Source organism: Diabrotica virgifera, chromosome 7 (genome assembly GCF_917563875.1).
Source record: "Diabrotica virgifera virgifera chromosome 7, PGI_DIABVI_V3a".
Classification (NCBI taxonomy): domain Eukaryota; kingdom Metazoa; phylum Arthropoda; class Insecta; order Coleoptera; family Chrysomelidae; genus Diabrotica; species Diabrotica virgifera.
In genome coordinates, this window is record NC_065449.1 from 2128540 (window position 1) to 2154933 (window position 26394).

The 26394-nt window shown below is 32.8% G+C and overlaps 1 protein-coding gene across 2 annotated transcripts in view; it reads left to right on the forward strand.

Annotated features, from left to right (window-relative positions):
- Nucleotides 1-26394, forward strand: part of LOC126888360 (neurogenic locus notch homolog protein 1) — a 40015-nt gene that overhangs the window by 4580 nt on the left and 9041 nt on the right. For both annotated transcript variants that reach the window (XM_050656538.1, XM_050656540.1), the window contains exons 3-7: nucleotides 6447-6579; nucleotides 10860-11047; nucleotides 13548-13807; nucleotides 14910-15132; nucleotides 18794-18983. In XM_050656538.1, coding sequence (XP_050512495.1) covers nucleotides 6447-6579; nucleotides 10860-11047; nucleotides 13548-13807; nucleotides 14910-15132; nucleotides 18794-18983 — 994 coding nt within the window. The remainder of the gene's footprint in view (nucleotides 1-6446; nucleotides 6580-10859; nucleotides 11048-13547; nucleotides 13808-14909; nucleotides 15133-18793; nucleotides 18984-26394) is intronic.

A 26394-nucleotide genomic window follows, 5' to 3' on the forward strand; every position in this document is an offset into this window, starting at 1 on the left:
AAAAAAATGAAAAAATGAAGTCTATGGACCCAGTAAAAGCAAAGTTGTAGTTCATGAACAATTGTTCTTATTCGTCAAATTCCAAATCGAATATTTAACATAAAATAACCAAAAAATTAAGCATTTTTCGGGGAAAGCTCATTAAAACTTTTTTTAAAGTGTTTCAAAAAAATTTATTTTTTATAAAAGTTTCTAGCATCAAAACTAAGCGAGTAGTGCTCAAAATAAAGTTAAACCTTTTTTGGTTGAAAAAAATTGTGAAAGTCTCTCTCTATTTAGCACCCCAAATGAAACTAATCATTACCGCTTAATTACTTAACTTTCTTTATATGACTAGTAAGTTTCACCAGTTCAAAGTGCTTATTTTTGAAAGGGCTTGAACAAGTCAGTAATCACGAGTGTAGATATGCAAATTTTAAACAGCCACATCTTAACCAATTTTTGTGTTACAGAAAAACAAAATAAAACACAAAATATTTACAAAAGCAAAACCTACACTTCTTTGCTGTTTGAGTTTTTTCGTATAACTAATACTTTATAGGTTATTTTGAAAAAAGGGCATTTTCCAAAATAAAAAAAAATTGTTTTACTACAAAACCAAATTTAAAAAAAAATAAGAACTTCGAACCGGTCATAGTTACAGATCATATAAACAATACATACAGGGTGATCAACTTCTGTGACAAAGTCCAATATATCTGTTATTATAAAATATATGAAAAAAAGTTGTTAATAAAAGTTATAGACACCTTTAATGTACATATTTTAAAATTAGTGAGAAATATACATGGTCCTCCATAACACGGTGCCAAACTAAAGTTATGTTTTTTTAAATAGAACACCCTTTATTTTATTCAAAATCTTGTTTCTCTACATTTTTCTGATTAGAAAGATATAACACTTGTCTAGGGTTATACTGAGTGTTTCAAAGTTATGAGCACTTTTATCAAAAAATCATACTGATTTGATCGCCCTGTATGATTCTAACAGTATAATATAAACTTATTTTTTTACTGCTGTTGACTGTCAATATTAAAGTAGTTTTGCAACAACGTACAATTTTTTTATCACTACACAAATTGTATACAGGGTAAGTCAAAATGCAAATAAAAGATTTTCTTCATATTTTTAAATGGAACACCCTGTATTTTATATTACCATCAAAAAGTTATTTCACTATACTTGCATATCTTTTAAATATTCCCTATACCTAATGTTATTAGTTTTCGAGATATTTTAGTTTTATTGTCGATAACTCATAGATACGTTTATTACAGTAAATTAATTACCCATGATATTAGAAACCTCCAATGAGTTTGTTAATGATAATTAAAATTAGACTGCATTTCATTTTTTCTACAATTTTATGGTAAATTCTATACAATAACGACAATTTTATATTTACTAACAAAATGATATTAATTTTTCGGGAAGAAATGGGAACTATAAATTGCTGCAAGTTCTTGTTTAAGGTGGCTTTGAAATAATTGACACAAGAGCTGTCAGATGTAAGATTTTAATTATCTGTACGTTTTTACTTTTGTTATTGATTATAATTGTTTGCCATATTGTTATAATTGTTACCTAACAATGAATTTTAGTCGTGAAGCAATGACAGACATGATATGGATTTTAGGAGAGTGTTTCAAAAACTCATTAGTTGCCACAAGAATTTATAAGGAACGGTGTCCATAGCATCAGCAACCAAATAAGAGAGCATTTGACAACTTATTAGACAGGTTTAATCGTACTGGCTCTGTTTATGAAGCAAAGGAAAAAACAAAAATCATTATTACGGATGAAAATGAATTAAATGTTTTACTGCCTGTTACAGAAAATCCTCATACAAGTATTCAAAATATTACAAGAGAGCAAGATATAAGTTATGGATCTATCCAGAACATACTCAAGAAAAACAACATGCACCCATATCATATACAAAAGAGTACAATTTTGTCAATGGTCACAAAAACAAGTAGTTATACTGAGAGATTCTTTTGAGTTTGTCCTTTTTTTTTTGGAGACGAGGCAACATTCCACAAAAATGGTAGTGTAAACAGACACAATTTTCATTATTATTCCACAACCAATCCGTACTGTGCTCAGACACATAGTCAAACGAGATGGTCCTTAAATGTTTGGGGTGGAATCATAGGCAATTACGTTATAGGTCCTTTTCTCTTTGAGGAATCGGTAAGTGGTGAGGTTTATTTAAATTTTCTAGTGAATCATTTACCTATTCTACTTGAAAATGTACCATTAAACATCCGCCAACACATGAGCCCCTGTTCACCACAACGCACTTGTCAATGATGAACTCGATGAACTATTTCCTGAAAGATGGATAGGAAGAAATGGGCCAGTTCACTGGCCACCCAGATCACCAGAATTAAACGAAGGTGACTTCTTTTTTTGGGGTTATATTAAAGATGTAGTCTATAGGGCACCTCCAACAATAGTTGACGATATGAAAATAAGGATTCAAAACGCCTTTCAAAGTGTCACACAACAAATGCTTACAAACATCAGTAGGTCTTTCGAAACTCGTCTCCAGGCTTGTGTAGACGTTATGGGAGGTCATTTTGAACACCTTTTATACTATAAGAAGTACGATGAACATTTTTTTTATTTAATTTAGTTTTTTAAATAAATTTTGATAAATTAAAGTATTGATATTAATAACTAAGTAATACATGTTGTTATCAACAATAAAACTAAAATATCTCAAAAACTAATAAATTTAGGTATAGGGAATATTTAAAAGATATGTAAGTATAGTGATAGAACTTTTCGATAATAATATAAAATACAGGGTGTTCCATTTAAAATTATGAAGAAAATCTTGTATTTACATTTTGACTTACCCTGTATACAATTTGTGTAGTTATAAAAAAAATTGTACATTGCTGCAAAACTACTTTAATATTGACAGTCAAAAGCATTAAAAAAATAAGTTTATATTACACCGTTAGAAACATACAGGGCGATCAAATCAGTATGATTTTTTAATAAAAGTGCTCGTAACTTTGAAACACTCAGTATAATCCTAGACAAGTGTTATATTTCTAGAATCAGAAAAATGTAGAGAAACCAGATTTTGAATAAAATACAGGGTGTTTCATTTAAAAAAACATAACTTTGGTTTGGCAAAGTGTTATGGAGGACCCTGTATATTTCTCACTAATTTTAAAATGTGTACATTAAAGGTGTCTATAAATTTTATTAACAACTTTTTTTCATATATTGTATAATAACAGATTTATTGGACTTTGTCACAGAAGTTGATCACCCTGTATAGGTATAAAGTAAATGGTAAAGCGCTAACGATTAATTTTATTTGGGGTGCTAAATAGGGGGAGATTTTCACGATTATTTTTTTTTGCCAAAAAAAGGGAGCCAACTTTATTTTGAGCGTAACTCGCCTAGTTTTGATGCTAGAAACTTTTATAAAAAATAAAAATAAAGCTCTTTTTTAAACATTTAAAAAAAGTTTTAATGAGCTTTCCCCAAAAAGTGCTTCACTTTTGGTTATTTCACGTTGAAATATTCGATTTGGAATTGGACGAATAAGATCAATTTTTTATGAGCTACAACTTTGCTTTTACTGTGTCGATATACCTACTTCATGAATACACCTTTTTTTGTTTTTTTTATAAGATACATTTTTGCTAAAAACCGCTTTAAAACGTGTTTTATTTGTTGAAAAATAAACATTTTCACTCTCGAATAACTTGAAAAGTATTGACTTATATAAACTCTGTAGAACAAAAATTGATTAGAATTTCAATTTATCCATCTTCGGACTTATTTTAAACGTATGTTTTTCACCCCCGAGAGTCATCCCTTTCGCCCTCCAAAGTAAAAGCAGCCAACGACACAAGTCCAAAAGTTGAAGTTGAAGTTTAAGTAGTACCTAAATCCAAATTGTCAAGCAAATACGTACGTCGTAGCGCTGATAATTACACTCCAAAACGGTCATTTACTGGGCTACTAGTGTATTCATGCACTGTTTAAGGCAACTTAAATTTTTCATCTATGCGTAAAATAAAATAATAATAACACATTTTTACATATATTAGACGACAAGATGGGGCCCTTGACATATTGGGCCCCCCCGCAATCTTCATGCTGCGGGGGGCTCTGTTACGCCCCTGGGTATCGTGATGTGAAACTATTAGATGATTTTTTTCAATGTTTCTCCATTTCTCTCTATACTCTGCCATTCTAGCCCATTCTGACAATGGAGCGCCAATAGAAGCAACAATATGGTCCGTATATCGTGTGAGTGTGGAACACCCATGGTGTTCTCAGCTTTATTCTCCAGCAGTACATTTCAAATACATACGTATATAATCATATTATCTTTCTCCATAAGAGCCCAGCATTCCGATGCAGTCTCATTTATGTAACGATAGATATTTCATCATCCTCCTAAATGCCTTCTGTATTAAGGTTAGTGATCAATATGGAAAATTTCTCTGTGTTCTGGGCTTGATGAATTAAGTCATTCCCTGTTGTGTGGGTCCAATCTCTGATGTTTCGGAGCCAGGATTTTTTCTTTCTTCCTATACACGTTTTACCTTCGATTTTGCCTTCTAATATTACCTGGAGCCGCTCAAATTCCCTATGGCGCATTATATGTCCTAGATATGACGTCTTTCTAATTTTGGTATGATGGTTCTTGTGGAATACCATGATTTTGGTTTTGGAAAAAATTAATGTCCAAGCCCACCCTGTGACTTTCTTTTCATAATATGTTCATTAATATTTCTAGTTGGTCTTCTGTTTCCGCTAATATTACGGTGTCATCGGCATATCTTACATTGTTAATTATGATTCCATTGACTCTGGCACCTTCAGAACGATCTTCAAGAGAAGATCTAATGAGGCATAGATAATAAATAATAGAGGGGACAAAATGCACCCTTGACGCACTCCTCGTTCTATTTTTATTTAGATATTTGATGGCTTTTCCAAATTTTTGTTAATTTTGTACAGCCCTGTTTTTTAGTTATTATAGAGCCCAGAACCCATTATTCTCTCTCTTCGTTTATAGAAATTACTGTTAGAATACTGTCATATGTCATATGTCTTTACATCATACATTGTAACGCTTTTACAAAATTATCTTCAATTAACTGTCTATAACTGATTCATGATATGAACATTTTTTCCGACTAAATTTCAACTAAATTTTAAAAAATACTGTAATATTATGAATCTATCTATCACTGGTTCTACTGATAATATATAGAGTCGTCGATAAATCTAACTAGAGTAGTCTCTGCTATAAAATATACAGTGCGCTGGAATAAGTGTTAACCCCCCCCCCCCCCTATTAACTTATTTATTTTTAGCATATAGGCAAAACGCTCAGACAGATCGATTTTTAAAATAATCATAGTATATTATAGCATCAATGTTTCGAACTTTACGCGATCCCTCTTCAAGTGGCAGTTATAACTATGATTTTTTTAAATGGGAAAATACATCATGTGACACCTTATTTAAAAGCTTTTGAAATACTGATTACAAAAATTTGTAATACTTTAATATGTTTCAAGAGGTAGGTGCAAAATTTAGGTCTAATGCTTTTTAAATGCGTTAATTTTTTCGAATCCTGAGAAAACTAATAAGTATTTTTGAAAAATTTAAACGCAGAATGAAAGATTACATTACTACCGAGGGCCGAAAGTCCCTGAAAACTTCTATAATGTTTATTTTAATAAGTTACAGGGATGAAAGAGAAGAGAAAATTGAGTATGATTTTTAGTTTCAAATATATCAGCCAAAAGAAACTTTTTGTTCATTCTAAGGAACTTTCGGCCCTCGGTAATAAGGTAATCTTTCACCTTGCGTTTAATCTTTTCAAAAATACTCATTAGTTTTTTCAGGATTCGAAAAAATAATTAATGCATTTAAAAAGCAGTGCACCGAAATTTTGCGCCTAGGCTTTTAGAAAGTATTAGAGTGTTATATATTTTTGCAATCAGTATTTCAAAAGCTTCTAAATGAACTATCACATGATACACTTTTCCATTTAAAAAAATCAAAGTTGCGACTGTCACCTGAAGGGGATCGCGTAAAGTTCGAAACATTGATGCTGTAATGTACTATGATTATTTTAAAAATCGACTTGTCCGAGCGTTTTGCTTATGTACTAAAAATAATAAATTAATATGTAGATGGGGGGTAACAGTTATTCCACGCACTGTATTTTTGCAAATTTTTTGTTCACATTTTTTTTATTAATCAATTTTTAAAAAATCAGCTGGACAATCTGTAAAATGGCTGAATTTACAACCACTGTCATTTAAACGTAAACTCCATATCCTACTCTAATTATGATTTTTCTCGATAGCTCACTACATATTCAACAAATATAACTATCAACTGATTTTTGCATACCATATGATAAGTTTCTTAACAGCAATATAATGTTTTAGTTAGTTCCTACTCTTCAACAACCTGTACATCCGGTACATGTGGACAAAATGCACAATGCCAAGTAGTAGGAGGACGACCTGTGTGTTCGTGTCTTAGAGGTCATTCTGGAGATCCTCTTTCATTATGTAGAAGGTAATTTTTTAGTTATCACTATATCTAAATTGAAGCACGATATAAAGTTATCAGTTTTTAAGTTAAAAACATTTGGAAAACAGAATTTTCTTTTCAAGAACTTTAAGAACGATTTTACTGGACGGTTAAACAGAATTTCAATGCGAAATAACAAGCCTTCGAAAAGACAACGCAAAAGGCGTTATCATCACCCCCCTTCTTCTTGCAGCCACTAGGATTCTTCTCGATGTCTCAACTCCCAGTGCAGTTGACATATTTTCTCTTCCTAGCTCCTCCTCCATCTTCTGTGCCAGTTTCCTGCATGTTTTCAGAAAATTCACCGGCTTGGATTTTTCCTCCTTGTTTGGGATAAGTTTGAATCCATACTACTCCTTGTTCCATCTTTATGGGTAGACATCGTTACTATCATAGCTCCCAGGCCAATCTCCTCAATCGATTTACTGGAATATCTAGTAGCGCTACAAATATAGCTTTCGTCTTTTGCATGGTTTTGTTGTCTTCGTCATTCTTGGTCACAAATACTGCAACGTCTTCCTTTATCTCAGATTTCTTCTTTCACTATAGTCCTCGTGAAGACCTCTTCCGGCCAGTCTTCATTTAGGAACGCTATTGTCTCCTTCTCGTCCTGGCATGTTTTCAACTTGTCCGCGATAGCGTTCACCCTTCTTTTCATGGCTTCTGGGTTCTCTAGGTTTATTTGAATCCCCATTATCACCGTCTTTTTAACTCTCAAGGGTCCCATGTTGATGTATACACATCTGTATGTCGTGCACCCAGACACAACCTTTCCTATCTTCTTATTCTCCTCAACTTCTTCGATATAATCGAGCATATCATTCAGTCTCAGGTTGTTGACCTCCTTCTGTATGGATATCCTTGTATTTGGTTCCTCTCTCATGAGTTTCTCGGGTACCGCTACGCTGTCCTGGAACCCTACAACTTTAATCTAGCTTTGTAGTTGAGTTTCTGTTCCTCTTCCTCTGAACTGGTCATTTCTGTCCTTTACCTTGACTTTCTTTTTCTTGATCTCTGCTTTTGCTATTCAACATCGGAGTTATTTCCTCTATCGTGCTCGCTTCTATTTCTTCTTCCTTTCTTACGTTTTCTTTCCATATAATTTTTATTTATCAGAAAACTGATGGTTGCATAAAAACTGTATTCTCATCACAGCTTCTCCATATTCCCTTATATATACAGGGTGTCACGAAAAGATTGGTCATAAATTATATCACAGATTCTGGGGTCAAAAATAAGTTGATTAAACCTCACTTACCTATATACAATAGTGCACACAAAAAAAGTTACAGCCCTTTGAAGTTACAAAATTAAAATCGATTTTTTCGAATATATCGAAAACTCCTAGAGATTTTTTTATTGAAAATAGACATGTGGCATTCTTATGGCACCAACATATTATAAAAAAATTAAAGTGAAATTTGTGCACCCCATAAAAATTTTATGGGGGTTTTGTTCCTTTAAACCCCCCCAAACTTTTGTGTGCGTTCCAATTAAATTATTATTGTGGTACCATTAGTTAAACACAATGTTTTTAAAACTTTTTTACCTCTTAATACTTTTTCGATAAGCCAATGTTTATCGACATATTTTGAATATTTGTCGAATCCACCACATATTTGTATATATGGTAAGTATGATTATAGAGACCTGTTAATAATCTGAAAATTTATTAAAACCTTTTTATATACTCGTACTTGGCTTAGTTGGTGTCATGGACTCCGCAAATTTTATAATCCATTTAAAAATAGTTCTAGGCTACCTAGACACCTGAAATTTTCAGGATAGCTTAGAATTAGCTAACAATACAATAGTTTACTGTTATTATACAGGGTGATTAAAAATTAGTGGGGTGAAGCTCCGTAGATCAGTTATAGTAATGTATAGCGATAAAACTTAATAACAAAAATTGTAGCGAACTTTGAGCTTCACATTACAAAATTAGTTACAATGTTACAAGGTGTTCGATAACATAGTGGCAGACCAAACTTATGTTTTTTTAAATAGAACACCCTGTATTTTATTTTATATTCGAAATCTTCGTAACTTTTCTATTACAAAAATATAAAGGTTTGGTATGTTATACGGGGTATTTACAAAGTTATAACCAATTTTATATGAAAATCGTAACAAGTTTAACTGCCTGTATAAATAAAAGCCAGCACAAGGTCAATGGTTTATTGACGTCATATTTTTAATTAATTGTCAAAATTTTCGAAAATGGTTGTTTTGCTAAATTTCTTTATATTGAATACAGGGTGAGTCAAAACGCAAGTACATTATTTTCTCAGTAATTTTAAATAGAACACCCTGTATTTTATATCATTATCGAAAAGTACCATTACCATGCTATAATTTTTGTATAACATTCCCTATGTGTAAATTTATTAGTTTTCGAGATAATATCATTAGCAAATTTCAGAGCAAAATTATTAATAATTAGGGCTCTAAATCTTTCCAAATTTTAAGTAAGCCATGACTGAATAATTGTCTAAAACTTACAATTTACGATTGCTGATTATCAATCTGTAATCAAAGTTGGCTACAATTTTTGTTATTAACTTTTATTACGATCTTTTACTTATAACGGATTTACAAAGCTTTACCCCACTGACCAATCACACTGTATGGATAAATCGATTTTTTTTATTTCAAAATATTTTTAAAATGTGACTAATGCAATGATATTTTAAATTACGTTAATAAATCGATATCTACAAATTGATATTGCCTCAGTGGCATTAGACTGCTAATCGAGAGGTCCCCAGTTGGAACCCGGCTGTTGCGTATCTTTTTTAATTTTTTTAATAAATAATTAAAAGCTTATAATATATATATTTAAAATTATATATACCATTTTAAACAACCGTGGTATTATAAAAAATACTATTTTATACTAGTGTAATTTTTGGAATCATAATTATAAATAACAGTGAATACACCTACTAAAAAATCATATTTTATAAGTTAATTATTCTTTCCAAACATGTTGTGTCCTATATGTACAATAACAAAACCGTGATATTATAAAAAGTACATTTTTATTAGAGTGTAATTTTTGGAATTTTAAGCATGTTATCGTTAAATCGTTTATCGTTAAATTATTTTATATTCTTGCCTATAAATAATAAAAAGGTTTTAAGTATTATAAAAAAGTTCTTTTTTTATAAAAGTGTAATTATTTCTAATTTGCATTTTTAGGTATATTTTGAAAAAGAAGCCACATCTCGATAAAAGGTGACTTGTCAAAAAAAGACTAAGAGGCAAAAAAGTTTTAAAAATACTGTGTTTAACTAATGGTACCACAATAATAGTTTAATTGGAACATACACAAACGTTTGGGGGCTTCAAAGGGAACAAAACCCCCATACAATTTTTATGTAAATATATTAAAAAAAAAGCCGCATCTCGATAAAAACTGGATTATCGAAAAAATACTAAGAGGCAAAAAAGTTTTAAAAACGTTGTGTTTAACTAATGGTATCACAATAATGAATTAGTTGGAACGTACACAAAAGTTTGGGGGGGTTTAAGGGAACAAAACCCCCATAAAATTGTTATGGGGTGGACAAACTTCACTATAATTTTGTTTTAAGATATTCCTGCCACAAGAATAATGCATGTCCATTTTCAATAAAAAAATCTCTAATAGTTTTCGATATATTGAAAAAAATCGATTTTCATTTTGTAACTTTAAAGGGCTGTAACTTTTTTTATGAGCACATTTGTACTAAGGTAAGTTAGGTTCAATCGAACTATTTTTAAACCCAGAATGTGTGGTATAATTTATGACCAATCTTTTCGGGACACCCTGTATATTTGTGCATAAAGCATGTGCTGCCAACTACCATGTCCATTGAGACGACTAAGTGTATCAGGCGAGTTTCGTTGTTGTTCAACTCTTCACGTAAACTGTGGTTTCCAATGGTTGGCGCGTATTCCCTCTTCTTACCTATCTTTGCATTATGCTGACAGGAACATTATCTTTTTCTTTATCTGCGAAAAACGTTTTAGCTGGTACATATTATAAATCTCTTCTTCATGTGCCTTGTCCGTTCCGAACTTTGGCAATTAACATGGCTATTCTAACTTTGTTTACGGCAGATTTGAATAGTTAGGCAGATGACAATCCGAATCATTGCCGCAAGTTTTGGAGCCATGAATGTGTCCTCCCTGAACCCCGTCTGCTGTCTATTTTCCCTTGGATGATTAGCTGTAGTAGATACTCTATACAGCTGTTGAAACTAACATATAAATTTATTTAGGGAAGAATGCCTGGATGACGGTGAATGCAGAGGTCAATTAGCGTGCAGAGGTGGCAAATGTATTGACCCATGTGTTGGTACATGTGGCGTTAATGCTAACTGTGAAGCAAGAAGAGGAGTACCCGTTTGTACCTGTCCTGCTGGATATACTGGAGATCCTATTACCAGCTGTAGAAGATTTAATCCCGGTAAGTTTAAGATGATTTAAAATCTGTTATTTTTCTTAATTGTATATTTATAAATTAGTGGGTTCAATTACTTAATCAATAAATTTAATCTCTCAAAAGGTACCCTCCTTTAAGATAAACAAAATGAACTCGCTTCCAGAATTCAAGTTTTTTTATATTTTTACGTTCTATGTATGTAATCAAACAAACAAATCTACCCAATTAGCAGCATACGCAGATGATATAAACATAATGAGCAGAACAATGAATGCAGCGGAAGAAACCTACGTTGAGTTGAAACAGAGTGCAGAAGCAGTAGGGCTAACAATAAATACAAATAAAACAAAACTGCTCATACAAACCAGATCAAATAGACCGGCGCAACAACACTTTATTGACGATATAGAACATGTGAATAGATTCACGTACCTAGGAATGGATCTGGTCGCAAGCAATGAAGAAGAACCGGAAATAAATAGAAGGCTTGTGCTGGCAAATAAAGCCTATTTCGCGATGGGCCACATATTCAAATCGCGAGACGTACACCGGAAAACAAAACTCCGGGTCTATAAAACAATAATCAGGCCCATAGTAAGTTATGGCTGTGAAACATGGATGGTGACACAGAAATCTGCCAATGCATTAGATGTGTTTGAAAGAAAAATATTACGTAGGATACTGGGCCCAATACGTGAAAATAACAACTGGCGAATTAGGTATAATAGAGAAACATACGAGCAATATAGTGAACCAGCTCTAGCACAATACACTAAACTGCAGAGATTACGGTGGGCAAGGCACGTGGTCCGCATGCATGAGAATAGAATCCCCAGAAAATTGCTAAATGCAAGAATGCAGGGAAAAAGACCTGTTGGAAGACCTAAAAAGAGATGGGAAGACGAAGTCGATGAGGATGCCAGGAACTTCCTGGGAACGCGTTCATGGAAAAGAACAGCAGTAAATCGAAATGATTGGAGAAGCTTGTTGAAGGAGGCCAAGGCTCGATTTGGGCTGTAGTGCCATTGGATGGATGGATGGATGTATGTAATCAAAAAATAAGACTCAGGGTAATTACAAGTTATTTCTAGTTTTGACAACCTGTAGAGACCTACTCGTAAGCTGAAAATACTCTTACTACTCGTACTCGTACCACTTTTGGGGTTTCTGTTATGATTGAGCATCGAAATCACCGATATAATAATTATATTTCTTAATTGATTTTGTGCTGTGTAGAAGTCAGCTAAAAGAGGTTACCAACAGGAAAAATTTTAAACTCATAATTTAATCTATCCTTCCAAAGTTCTAACAATTTGTGTATATATTCAGGGTGTAACAAAAATACAGGTCATAAATTAAATGACATATTCTGGGATCAAAAATATTTCGATTGAACCTAACTTACCTTAGTCCAAATGAGCATACAAAAAAAGTTACAGCCCTTTGAAGTTACAAGATAAAAATCGATTTTTTCTGATATATCGAAAACTATTAGAGATTTTTTAATGAAAATGGACACATGGCATTTTTATGGCAGGAACATTTTAAAAATAAATTATAGTTAAATTTGTGCACCCCATAAAAATTTTATGGGGTTTTGTTCCCTTAAACCCCCCCAAACTTTTTTGTACGTTGCAATTAAATTATTATTGTGGTACCATTAGTTAAACACAATGTTTTTAAAACTTTTTTGCCTCTTAGTACTTTTTGTAAAAGCTAGTTTTTATCGAGATATTTTGAATATTTGTCAAATCCACCACATATTTGTATACTGTTACGTACGATGGTAGAGACCTGGTAATAATATGAAATTTTTTTATAAATTACAGTTTGAGGTATATTTTGAACCATATTAGAAAAGAATATTTTATCTCGATAAAAGGTGCCTCATCGGAAAAATACTAAGAGGCAAAAAAGTTTTAAAAACATCCTGTTTAACTAATGGTACCGCAATAATAGTTTAATTGGAACGTACACAAACATTTGGGAGGTTTAAAGGCACAGAACCCCCATAAAATTTTTATGTTAACATATTAAAAAAGAAGCCGTATCTCGATTAAAACTGGTTTATCGAAAAAATATTAAGAGGCAAAAAAGTTTTAAAAACATTGTGTTTAACTAAGGGTGCCACAATAATAATTTAATTGGAACGTACAAAAAAGTTTGGGGGGGTTTAAGGGAACAAAACCCCCATAAAATTTTTATGGGGTGTACAAATTTAACTATAATTCATTTTTAAAATGTTCCTGCCATAAGAATGCCACGTGTCCATTTTCATTATGAAATCTCTAATAGTTTTCGATGTATCGGAAAAAATCGATTTTTATCGTGTAACTTCAAAGGGCTGTAACTTTTTTTGTGTGCATATTTGTACTAAGGTAAGTTAGGTTCAATCGAACTATTTTTGGTCACAGAATATGTGATTTAATTTATGACCTGTATTTTTGTTACACCCTGTATATACTTATAGTTTATAGTAGAATATTTTTTATTGACTCTTGTTTTTTATTGTCATTTATTTTAGAGGAACTTTGTCATCCAAGTCCTTGCGGACCAAACACCCATTGTGAAGTAAAAAACGAAGTACCCACTTGCTCTTGCCTACCAGGATTCCACGGATCCCCACTGGCAGGATGCCGTCATGAATGTGAAAGTGATGTCGAATGTGGTCCTACGCTTGCTTGCATCGAATTTAAATGCCAGAATCCTTGTTTGAGCCAATGCGGTAAAAATGCCGAATGCGAAACAATTAGCAACCATAGAGCAGTTTGTAAATGTCCCAAGGTAAGTGTTTAGTCATCATCATCATCACACAGCCAAATTTGTCCACTGTCAGACGTAAGCCTCCTCAAGATGGTCGCTATTCTTTTATTGTCGTCCGTCCATCTGGTAGGTGGTGTCCCACGACTTCGCTTGTCTGCAATCTTCTTTGTCCATCTGTTGTCTCTCTGTCTTTCTTGTCACACTCCAGTTCTTCGCTGTATCTCATCATTTCGTATTCTGTCTCTCAAAGTTAGTCTAAGCATAGATCTTTTCTAATTGATGGTTTAATCAATATCAGTGTTTCAGCTCCATAAGTGAACACCGGAAGTACGCACTGGTTAAATGCTTTTTTAGCTTTATTGGGATGTTTTCCTTAAACACGTCTCTTAATTTGCCATACGCTACACATCCTAAAGCTATTCTTCTAGATAATACGCATGTTAGGCTGTCTCTACCTATTTGTATTTAGTGGCCCAGATGTATTTGTCAACTGTTTCGATATTCCAGTTTTCTAGTTTCAATGGTCCGGTAGGTACTAAATTGGTCATCATTAGCCACATCTCGAAGGCTTCACGTTTTTTCTCCATAAAGTTCAGTGAGTGTTCAGGATTCAACTCCGTAGTAGAATATTGAGAAGATATAACATCGTAGGAGCCTGACTTTTATCTCCAGATTAAAATTGTGACTTTTAAAGAGTTTGGCCATGTTATTGAATGTAGTCCTAGCTTTTCTTATTCTACATTTTATTTCTTGTGAGTGATTCCACTGTGCGTTTACTATTGTTCCAAGATGGGTATAGGTACTGCTTTACTCGGTCCACTGGTGTATTCTTGATAAGCAGTTGGACGTCTCTAATTTTATTTTTGCTGATGATCATAAATTTAGTTTTTGATATGTTTACTTGTAGTCCAAATCTTTCACTTACTTCATTTACTTTGTTTGAGTTGCTGTAAATTGTTTAAACTGTCTGCAAAATAACGGTGTCATCTGCATGGCGGATGTTGTTTAGGAGTTCTCCATTTAGGAGTATTCCATGTTTACAATTTTCCAATTCCTTTCCAAGAAGACGGGGTGTTTGGTGATTTTTTTATTATTATATCTATTATATTATTATCTTTTTTAGAACTACTTTGGAAATCCTTACTCTTCATGTCAGCCAGAGTGTTACGGAGACGTAGACTGTCCTAGTTCCAAACCTGCTTGTTATTATGGTATTTGCAAGAGCCCTTGCGAAGGAGCTTGCGGAGTTGGTGCTAACTGTGAACTCAGAGGACTAACGCCTGTATGTTCCTGTCCCAAAGACATGACTGGTGATCCATTCATCCGTTGCAGACCTTTTGAACCAAGTAAGAACTTCAATCTTATAAATTTGATTTTTCTTAGTTAACTGTAATACTTCATTATCTTCTTAGCGTGCTATCTCCGTTGCTGTACTATCATCTTGATAGGCATGTAGATGGTACCTTTGTAAGCTGACCACTTGATTGGGAAATATTCATGAGACATTCGAGGGCCTGCCGTGTTTGTTGAAATCCCGAGTCTCTGTTGAAGATAAGAGAGCCTGAAATGACGTTAATTCGGACACGAGAGGTTAACAAATTATTCTCCTTCGCCATATATTGAATTTTTAATACATCGAAGCAATAACAATAATACAACGAAGCAATAACATAATTCATTAGTAAGAAGAATAAAAAAATGATCACTGGGAACGTTTTTCGGAAGAAATGGAACATGATTTTTATGGTCTCCAAAAGGAAATATGGCGCTTTATAAGAGGTCAAAGAACGGAGGTAAAGGAACTAATAGAACCAACACACATAGAAAAGGATACATGGATTGACTACCTAAAAAAGCTCTATGCAGAGGAAGAACAAATGATGCTAGAACCGGAAACATCAGAAATTACCACAAATGAAGATGTTAATATAAGTGCACAGGAAGTACGAAAAACACTCGAAAAGCTGAAGAACAGAAAAGCTGCAGGTAAGGATGGAATACCAAACGAATTACTGAAATACTGTGGAGCAGCAATGATAGAACAATTAACAACATTAATTAACAAAATCATAAAACACAATAAAATACCGGAAGAGTGGAGAACGAGCGAACTAATTCTACTATTCAAAAAAGGAGATAAAAAGCAGCCAGAAAACTACAGAGGTATCAACTTGTTAAATACTACCCTAAAACTTACAACTAAAATCTTACAAGACGTGATGAATCAGAGGATAAGTTTAGCAGATTAACAACAGGGTTTTCGTACTGGAAGATCGTGTACAGATGCAATATTCGTCATAAAGCAAATTACTGAGAAATCACTAGAGTATAATAGACCAGCATTTCTATGTCTGATTGACTTAAAGAAAGCATTTGACAGAGTAAGACTCAAAGATGTAATCCATCTTCTGTATAATAGAGAAGTCCCTCTAGATATCATAAAAACTATTGAGAACATCTACCAAAATAACAAAATGGAAGTCGGGATAGATGGACAACTTACAGAACCTATAGATATAGGCAGCGGAATAAGACAGGGAGACTCATTGAGTCCTATGCTTTTCAATTTAATCATGGATGAAATCATTAAAAACTTCAACAAAGGAAGAGGTTATAGAATGGGAAAAAAAGAAGTAAAAATACTCTGCTACGCAGACGACGCAATATTGATCGCCCAAGATGAAGATAGTCTGCAAAGATTAGTCCACAGATTTAACATAAGAGCAAAAGAATTCAGTATGACAATTTCATCTCAGAAAACCAAAACAATAGTAATCAGTAAAGAAACAATCAGATGCAAAACAGAAATTGATGGTATCAGTATTGAACAAGTAATGGAAGTAAAATACCTTGGAATTACATTGTCGAGTTACGGAGACCTACCTAAGAAGTTAGAAATCACGTACAGAAAGCAAATAGATTGGCAGGATGCCTTAATAACACTATATGGCGAAACCGACATATTAACACTGAGATGAAGTCAAGAATTTATAAAGCCAGTGTAAGACCAATAATGACATATGCATCAGAAACAAGACCCGAACATCCACAACACAAAGACTATTGGAAACGGCAGAGATGAGAGTACTGACAAGAATTACAGGAAATACACTGAGAGATCGAAAGAGGAGCGAAGATATTAGAAGACAATGTAACGTACAGTGTATAAACGAATGAACACTAAATAGAAAAAAAAGGATGGAATAACCACATAGCCAAAATGGGGGTGACACGTGTGGTCAAAATAGCACGAGATAAATCACCAATCTGTAGAAGTATCGGCCGACCGCGCAAAAGATGGAGTGACAACCTTCCATAGAGCTATCAATCCTCCAATGAACAAGCAGAATTGCTTATAAAGAGGAAGAAGAAGAAGAAGAAGCAATAACAAGTTTTTGCTAGAGGATGTGAACCTTTACACATTTCATATAGCCCAAAAGACAGAAAACGATATTATTTGGTTGTTTTCATGATGGTTTCATGGTTTGGTTTCGTTTATAACCGTCAAAGTAGATGATTCCTTTATACGCTAACCACTTGAGTGGGAAACATTCAGTCAGGAGACATTCGCTAGTCTGCCGTGTTTGATTTGGATAGTCATTAGAAGGCTGGCAATTAAACCCCACATGCATGAAATAATTAATCAATCTCATGTTCTATAGGTGCTGGTTCACTGAGAAAAGGTAATTAGCCTGTGTACTTAAAGTACCACTGCTTCCTAAAGGACTTAATTTAGGCCAATAAATATAAAGATAGAAGTGATTTTAATACATTCATTCTAACTAAAAAAATGAAAGGTCAATAATAATGATTATTTCATTCATAGGAGATTCTGACCAATAGAAAGCTACAGAAATAAAAATTAAACTGATAATTTTTGATAATATCCCGTCGTCAGGTATATTACGTCAGATGCCTTCGTTGCCACGAAAAAAAACATTCGGTGACATTAATGTAATGACAATTAATGTTTTAAAAATTATAAAAGTGATGACTTTCAACCGTCAAATATTTATAACAGCTGTGTGTTTAATTGTACTAATTTGTACTTACATAAATAAATTACAATAAAATTTTGGTTTTGAACAGTTTTATTCATGAAATAATTGCAACAAATTGCACTCGATCTCTAAAATTATTATCGAATTTTTGCCCTCGTGACACTTTGACATAATTTCACTCCCCTTCGGGTCGTGAAATTAAAACTGTCAAAGTGTCACTCGGGAAAAATTCGATAATTTTAGAGCTCTTGTGTAATTACTACTGAAAACTATTTCCTACTATTACTACAAACTAATGAGAATGACAGGATACTAAAATTTGTATAATGTTTCGTGTAGTAATACAGTCTGATATTTTCTCTCTTTGTGCCTTTACCAGTAAATATTATATGAGCTCATAAAATATATGCGCTTACCTTATCTGCTGGGTTTTCGGGTATCTCTTGCCTAGATGTGCCGCCTTCTGGTCACTCCAATTAAGTACAGCTTCCACTAACTTTGTGGTAACCACCTACAATTTAACCGTACAATTTAAGATTGACGTGGGGTATTGGTACTTGAGATAGCAGACTATCCTGCTATAATCCCAAAACCGCGTTAGCGGTATAAAACGGGTGAATATTATTGGTAGTTGCGAACCGAAATAACGTTCAACTGTTTAAGTCGAGATACAAGTAAGTACTTGTAATACACTACGAGATGAGACACTGCGAGTACTTGTGTTTTCTGCCACGACTATTCTTCTACTCTATTTAAGTTGTTTTTACGTGACTTGGGGTACGAAAAAGAAAGCTAGTTCCTTACGTCAGCAAATAATGGAATTGTCCGTGTATTGTCTGTACTTACGGTACTAAGCTATTCACAATATAAGGGTCAGTGTACTTCCCTAAATATAGCGGCTGGATATATCCCAGATGAAAGTATACGGATAGAATTAATCTTTTGAATAACAAAATAGCTAATGACTAATTGTGTGAGAATTTTATAAATCTGTTTGCATTTCTAGGAGATTTATGCGAACCCAATCCCTGTGGTAGCAACGCCCATTGTGAACCAGGTTTCGACAGATCTAATAACGAACGCCCAGTATGTACTTGCCCTCGTGGATTTACCGGAGATCCTCTTAGAGCTTGTTTCCAAGGAGAATGTACTGAGGATAGTCAATGTCCTGACAGTCAAGCATGTATTGATTACAAGTAAGTACTACCATACCTATAATTTTTTGTAATTATTTTAACACTGCTTCCCATAGTTTATTTTGTGGAATACTGTTATATGCCTTCCCCAAGTCTACATACAACAAATGTACTTCATGGTTAACGGCAACTTTCTTTTCAATAATCTGTGTAAGGCAGAATGTGCTACTAGCAATAAGAATTTTTCATCAGCAATTACCTGATAGACGACAACCAAGAAGAGAGACTTTTTAAAGTATACTAACACTGTTTCAACAAATTGACACTTAGATTATGAGAACGGTCATAATAATATGCAGATCCTCAGTGACACTAAGGATTACATTTAATTAATTTTATTCGTTTACAGTAGTTTTTGTTCAATCGAATTTCTCGTAATCTAAGTGTCCAGCCCGTTGAAATCGTTCTAGTAAATTGTCAAAAGTTTCTCTTCTTGGTTGTCGTCTATCGGGGAATTACTGATGATAAATTCTTATTGTTATTAGTAGCACATTTTTGTTATCAAGTTCTAGCACAAAAACAATAATATTACAGTCAAATCACTACAATTCTGCGGGGTGTGAATATTGCTACGAAATTAACAAAAAACGTAATTATCTTTTTTAAACTACCTCGTATAATGTTAAAAACCCTATATTTTAAGAAAGAAGACATCCAGGAGAATCCAAAAATGTAAAAATATACAGGGTGTTACATTAAAAAAACATAAGTTTGTGTCACCCTGCCAATACGGGTAACCCTGTATATTTCAAAATATTTTTAAATTATGGTCCTATTTGTGCCTCAACTTTTACCTAAATTACTTTTTCTTACGACAAACGAGTAATTGGAATCCTCGCACCAATACCTCACCCTGTATGTCTTCTACTTCTGTTGAGATAATATTTGATTTATATCAAAGGCACGTTTATTGTCATACAAGGCACACAAATCTCAGAAAATAACAAGCGGGTTTCAGAAGGGGAAGATCCTGTATAGACCAAATTTCGACGGTAAGAATCATCATAGACGAAACTATAGCGAAGAACGCAGGCTTGATAATGGCCTTTATAGACTTTGCTAAAGCCTTCGGCAGCATAAAACATACAGCCCTGTGGAAAATCTTAAAGCTAAATAAATTACCTCCTACGATCATTGGAATAATAAAAATGATGTATCAGCGAACAACATGTCAGGTACTGCAAAAAGGGCGAATGACAGATAACATAACAATAGAAGTAGGTTTAAAACAAGGTTGCATACTGTCACCCTTGCTCTTTAATATACCTATGTCTTTACCATATACTGGAAAAAACCATTGAAAGAAAAAACGGGATCCCTTGGAACTACCTTCAGAACAAGAAACTAGCAGATATGGAATACGCAGATGATATTTCTGTTTCGTAGCGAACACAATAGATGGTATGAAGAGCATGTTAAGAAAGCTAGAGGTAAAATCGGCAGAAGTGGGTCTTAAAATTAACACGAACAAGACAGTAGAGATGAGAATAGGAGTAACTAACTGTGATAAACTATACATCAACCAACAAGAAATAAAACAGAAAATTGGAAAGAAATCCTTTGTAAAAGGTATAAAAATTTTTTATTAAAAATCCCTTAAAAGGGCTACATCACAACAAAACGTTTTCGATTTTTATAAAAAATCATCATCAGTGTTCGATAAACTGGATGCTAGCTGAGCCACAAAAGAAAAAAAAATATCTGGGTAAAAACCCTTTACCCAGATATTTTTCTTTTGTGGCTCAGCTAGCATCCAGTTTATCGAACACTGATGATGATTTTTTATAAAAATCGAAAACGTTTTGTTGTGATGTAGCCCTTTTAAGGGATTTTTAATAAAAAAAATTTTATACCTTTTACAAAGGATTTCTTTCCAATTTTGTGATTGATGGTATACAGCCAACTACAGGAAAACCTTTTCTTTTCCTTGTGGATTTTTTTTTTAAATAAAACAGGTTCAAGAATTTTGCTACCTAGGCAGTATAATCAGTGCAAAAGGTGGAGCTCAAACAGATATTAAACAGAGAATACGAAAAACACAACATGCCTTTGGAACCCTCGCAAATATATGGAGATCAACACAGATTAGCCAAAATACTAAAATAAGGCTATTTAATAGTAACGTGAAAACTGTGCTACTTTATGGGAGTGAAACATGGGCGCAATAACTGACGGAAATGTAAATAAAATCCAAGTTTTTGCAAATAGATGTTTACGTAAAATTCTAAAGGTATATATTGGCCCAATAACATAACAAATGTAACACTATGGAGGAAAATCAAACAAGAACCCATCAGAACAACAATAAAGAGGAAAAGATGGAATTGGCTGGGACACACCCTGAGGAAAGAAAATGCAGACATAACAAAACAAGCACTCAAATGGAGTTACCTTCACGGAGTAACAGGATTGGATATATACAGGGTGAGTCATGAGGAACTGTACATACTCCTACCTCGTATAGAGGCCCCTATGGGGAATAACAAATGACCATTAAAAAGTGTCTGCTCCCATTGTTAATTAATATACAGGGCGAGTTTCGCATTTTGACAGAAATTTGTATTCGTCATAATTTTTAAACGGTCAGATCGATGTGTCTCTTATTTTGGTCAATCGTTACACTATTACCACCTAATCAACTGATTTATTCAAACTAGAAAAAAATCAGGTCCGGCTTCAAAAAAATTAGTTCGTTTGGGTCTTACAAAAAATTTCACCCTGTATACGCTTTTTGAAAACTATAATATTAATTTTACAAATTACGCAAATAGGCAATTAAAATGACATATTTATTTTTTTCCCCACACGATTACTTAATTTTTTATAAAAAAATCAAATTTGAGTATAAATTAAAAGTTTGGAAAAGTGAACCATAAATTAAAAAAAAAATAACTTTTATTACAAAAATTAATTTTTTTTGAACAAATATTTAACTTATGTTACCACCCAATCAACTGATTTATACAAAATAGAAAAAAAATCAGGCCCGGATTTAAAAAATTTGTTCGTTTCGGTCTTAAAAAAAATTTCATCCTGTATACGCTTTTTGAAAACTCTAATATGAATTTTACAAATTAGACAAATAGGCAATTAAAATGGCATATTAATTTTTTTCCCCACTCGATTACTTAATTTTTTATAAAAAAAATCAAATTTGACTATGAATAATATTAAAAGTTTGGTAAAGTGAACAATATTTACTAGAAACCAGATTTAAAAAAATTAACTTTTATTACAAAAATTAATTTTTTTTTTGAACAAATATTTAATTTATGTTACCACCCAATCAACTGATTTATTCAAACTAGAAAAAAATCAGGCCCCGATTTAAAAAATTAGTTGGTTTTGGTCTTAGAAAAAATTTCACCCTGTATACGCTTTTTGAAAACTCTAGTATGAATTTTCCCCACACGATTACTTAATTTTTTATTAAAAAATCAAATTTGTCAAAATCGAAATTTTGCCATAAAAATAAAAAAAATTAAACAACGTTTTTCTCAAAATTTGATTTTTTTATAAAAAATTAAGTAATCGTGTGGGGAAAAAATAAATATGCCATTTTAATTGCCTATTTGTCTAATTTGTAAAATTCATATTAGAATTTTCAAAAAGCATATACAGGGTGAAATATTTTCTAAGACCAAAACGAACTAATTTTTTAAATCCGGGCCTGATTTTTTCTAGTTTGTATAAATCAGTTGATTGGGTGGTAACATAAGTTAAATATTTGTTCAAAAAAAATTAATTTTTGTAATAAAAGTTAATTTTTTAAAATCTATGGTTCACTTTACCAAACTTTTAATTATTCAGTGTCAAATTTGATTTTTTTTTATAAAAAATTAAGTAATCGTGTGGGGAAAAAAATATGCCATTTGAATTGCCTATTTGTCTAATTTGTAAAATTCATATTAGAATTTTCAAAAAGCATATACAGTGTGAAATTTTTTCTAAGACCAAAACGAACTAATTTTTTAAATCCGGGCCTGATTTTTTTCTAGTTTGTATAAATCAGTTGATTGGGTGGTAACATAAATTAAATATTTGTTCAAAAAAAATTAATTTTTGTAATAAAAGTTATTTTTTTAAATCTATGGTTTTCTTTACCAAACTTTTAATTCATACTCAAATTTGATTTTTTTATAAAAAATTAAGTAATCGTGTGGGGAAAAAAATAAATATGTCATTTTAATTGCCTATTTGTCTAATTTGTAAAATTCATATTATAGTTTTCAAAAAGCATATACAGGGTGAAATTTTTTCTAAGACCCAAACTAACTAATTTTTTTGAAGCCGGACCTGATTTTTTTCTTGTTTGAATAAATCAGTTGATAAGGTGGTAATAGTGTAACGATTGACCAAAATAAGAGACACATCGATCTGACCGTTCAAAAATTATGACGAATACAAATTTCTGTCAAAATTCGAAACTCGCCCTGTATATTATTAAACAATGGGAGCAGACACTTTTTAATGGTCATTTGTTATTCCCCATAGGAGCCTCTCCACGAGGTAGGAGTATGTACAGTTCCTCATGACTCACCCTGTATACGTTTATTAGTTTATTGTAATTCCTTTATTGTAATTAATAAAGCCCAAAAATTATTTTAGTGTATATAATTAAAAATATAAAGGTATTTTAATTGATAACATTATATACCTACTTGCAGATACGTTGCTACGTAGCAATTTAGATATTTATAAAAATATGAGTTATAAAATAAAAAGTATTTTATAGATCTTCTACTTTATATTATAAATAATGATAAGTAATTCCTATTATTTCTGAACACATTGTCTTGGTCACAATCATTGCTCATTTCCGACATAGTTATCATTATACATATCATGTACACTTGCAATCAACTCCTTCCAATCCTCGTCTTCGCTAAAATCTGATAACTCCCCAAGCAAATCTTTCAAAGTTACACTCTTATCAACTTTGATAGCGTCAAAAGGAAGCTCTTCTATAAACTTCTGAATGTCTCTTATAGTCGGAAAATCTTTGATCGGTTCTCGCTTCTTTGGCTTTCCACTTCCAAGCATCTTTTTGTAGATATAATTCTTTATAAAGTAAATGCTGATTGCGCTGGATAATACTATTAAAATCTTCTTGTAATGTCTCTGAAGGTGGTTCAACGTTTGGAATTTTATGTCCATTTAATTTGGAAAGCACATAAAATAAATAAAAAATAAGGGTTACAAAAAATCTTGTTAGACATTGATAAATGTCAAAATAAACGTACAACGTTATATTTAGTTTTAACTCTTCTTTTTTTTTAATAATACAGTAGAAACTCGATTATCCGTCGCCACCGGGCCAAGGGTATGACGGATAATCGAAAAGACGATTAACAGAACATTAAAATTTTTAAATATTCATAGTACAACTCTCAAATTTCATTTGTATGTTTTGTTTGGCAATATTAGAGGGATTTGTGTTCGTACAATCGAATCAATTTAAAATATTCTGAAATCTTTGTTTGTTTTACTGTTGTTTCACATTTTGCGACGGCTGAATTTCTTAATCGGCATAAGATCATGCAATCTACTTTATTGGCTGCTTCTTGTTGAGAATACCACTCGATGAATTATTGCATGTGCGATGCAGCTTCTCTAGATTATTTACGCAAATCTTTGTCAGTTACATATCTACAGTCAAATTCCAAGTCTGTGTCAGCTTCTGAATCTGTTTGGTCCGCCTTTGTTGTCATTTCAACGATTTCTTTATCTGTCAGCAATGGATAGCCGTCTGTGTCCTCATCACAGATCAAATTAACTTTTTTTTTTATTTTTTTAAATTAAAATTTTTGCTTATGTAGTCAATACAACGTCTGTGTGTACCCTGACGGTTAACAGAAGTGACGGTTAATGGAGAGACGGATAATCGAGGTTCCACTGTACTGTGCTTCAAATTGGAGAGCGCTAAAGAAACAGAGACACATAGGCAGTTCTGACTAAAAAGCGCGTGATACACACGCAAACTTTAAGTACGCGGGTTTAAAGATCGCGGACTTACTCGGCTCGCCGTCGGTCGGTGATAGAGGAACTGGTCCGAATATGGGCTATGTATTTAATATGGGCCAACACACTATCTATGAAACAAGTAGTGCTATATGTTAGAAAATGCCCAAATATACTAGAAGACCCCTCTCTTGTCATATATTTACAGATTCCTCGACCAGTATATATGTTGTTGTTACACAGTCTAGACCGTTTGATTTTGACTTTTGAAAAAATTTTATTAGGTAAATTTATATTACGTGATATTTGTGTTTATTGACATTATTTCGGAATTGATATATTATGCTTGTGTGGCAGAAAAAGGAAGGAAAATGGTTTTAATGTAGGTTAGGAACAAAAAATAATTACAAAATCATAAGCTAATATTTTTCTGGAACGTACATATTTTGAAATATGGGCCCCTTTTGTGAAGTAAATATGGGCTAGGGGCCCATATTCAGACGGCTCGCATAAATCTAGCAGAACTATTGTAAAAGGCATTATTTCTGAAATGCCAGGCGGCGGAGATAGCTAAGAATGGTTTTAAAGTAACAGAAATAAGGCCAATAGATATAACCATTTTTTTTTGCTGATGTCAGTGCTGAGAAACTTGAATCTGAGAAATCTTGTAAGTTGACTGAAATTTATTTGGAAGAATTGACAGGCGACCTTGCAAAAACGATTTCTTCAGAAAATATAACAGTTACTTCAGAAGATCAAGGACCAAGTTATTCTAAAGACCCAGATCAACCATTAATTTACACAACGAACTCAACAACTGTGCCAGAACACCGTTCAAAACATTCATGAGTCCATTCGTTCTTTCAACTGTCCCATCAGTTACGAAGCGAGCGTCTTCAAGAGGAAGGAAAAATTCTCGTTCTCAAGTTTTAATTTCATCTCCATATAAATCAGACCTTGAATTATCAATTGAGAATTTAAGAAAATCATCAGAAAGAACGGGGAAGAGAACTGTGTTTCCAGTTGGATCAAAATAAAATGTAAAGACCAAGGAAGGAAAGGGGAGGCTAATAGATTCTGCGCTAAAGCCGAAAGAAAATGTAAAAAAACCAAGAGAAAAATCAAAATCAAATTCAGTTCGGATGAAGAAGAGGAAGAGGAATTTTTGCCCGCTGACGAAGACCTTGACGTCGAACAGATAGGACAGTATTCTCCTGAAAGCAATGACGCCACATGTCTATTTTGTGAACAACAGTTTACTGATGATACTAAAGGAGAAACGTGGGTTCAATATTTAATTGCAATGTCTGGACACATGAACATTGTTCCGGAGCTGAGAAAGACCCTTACGTTTGCGATTTTTGCAGATAATTTTATTTTATTTTTTCACATATATGTTTATTATTCTTTAAGCATACATTGTTGGCTAGGTTATTTCGTATTTTTGTTG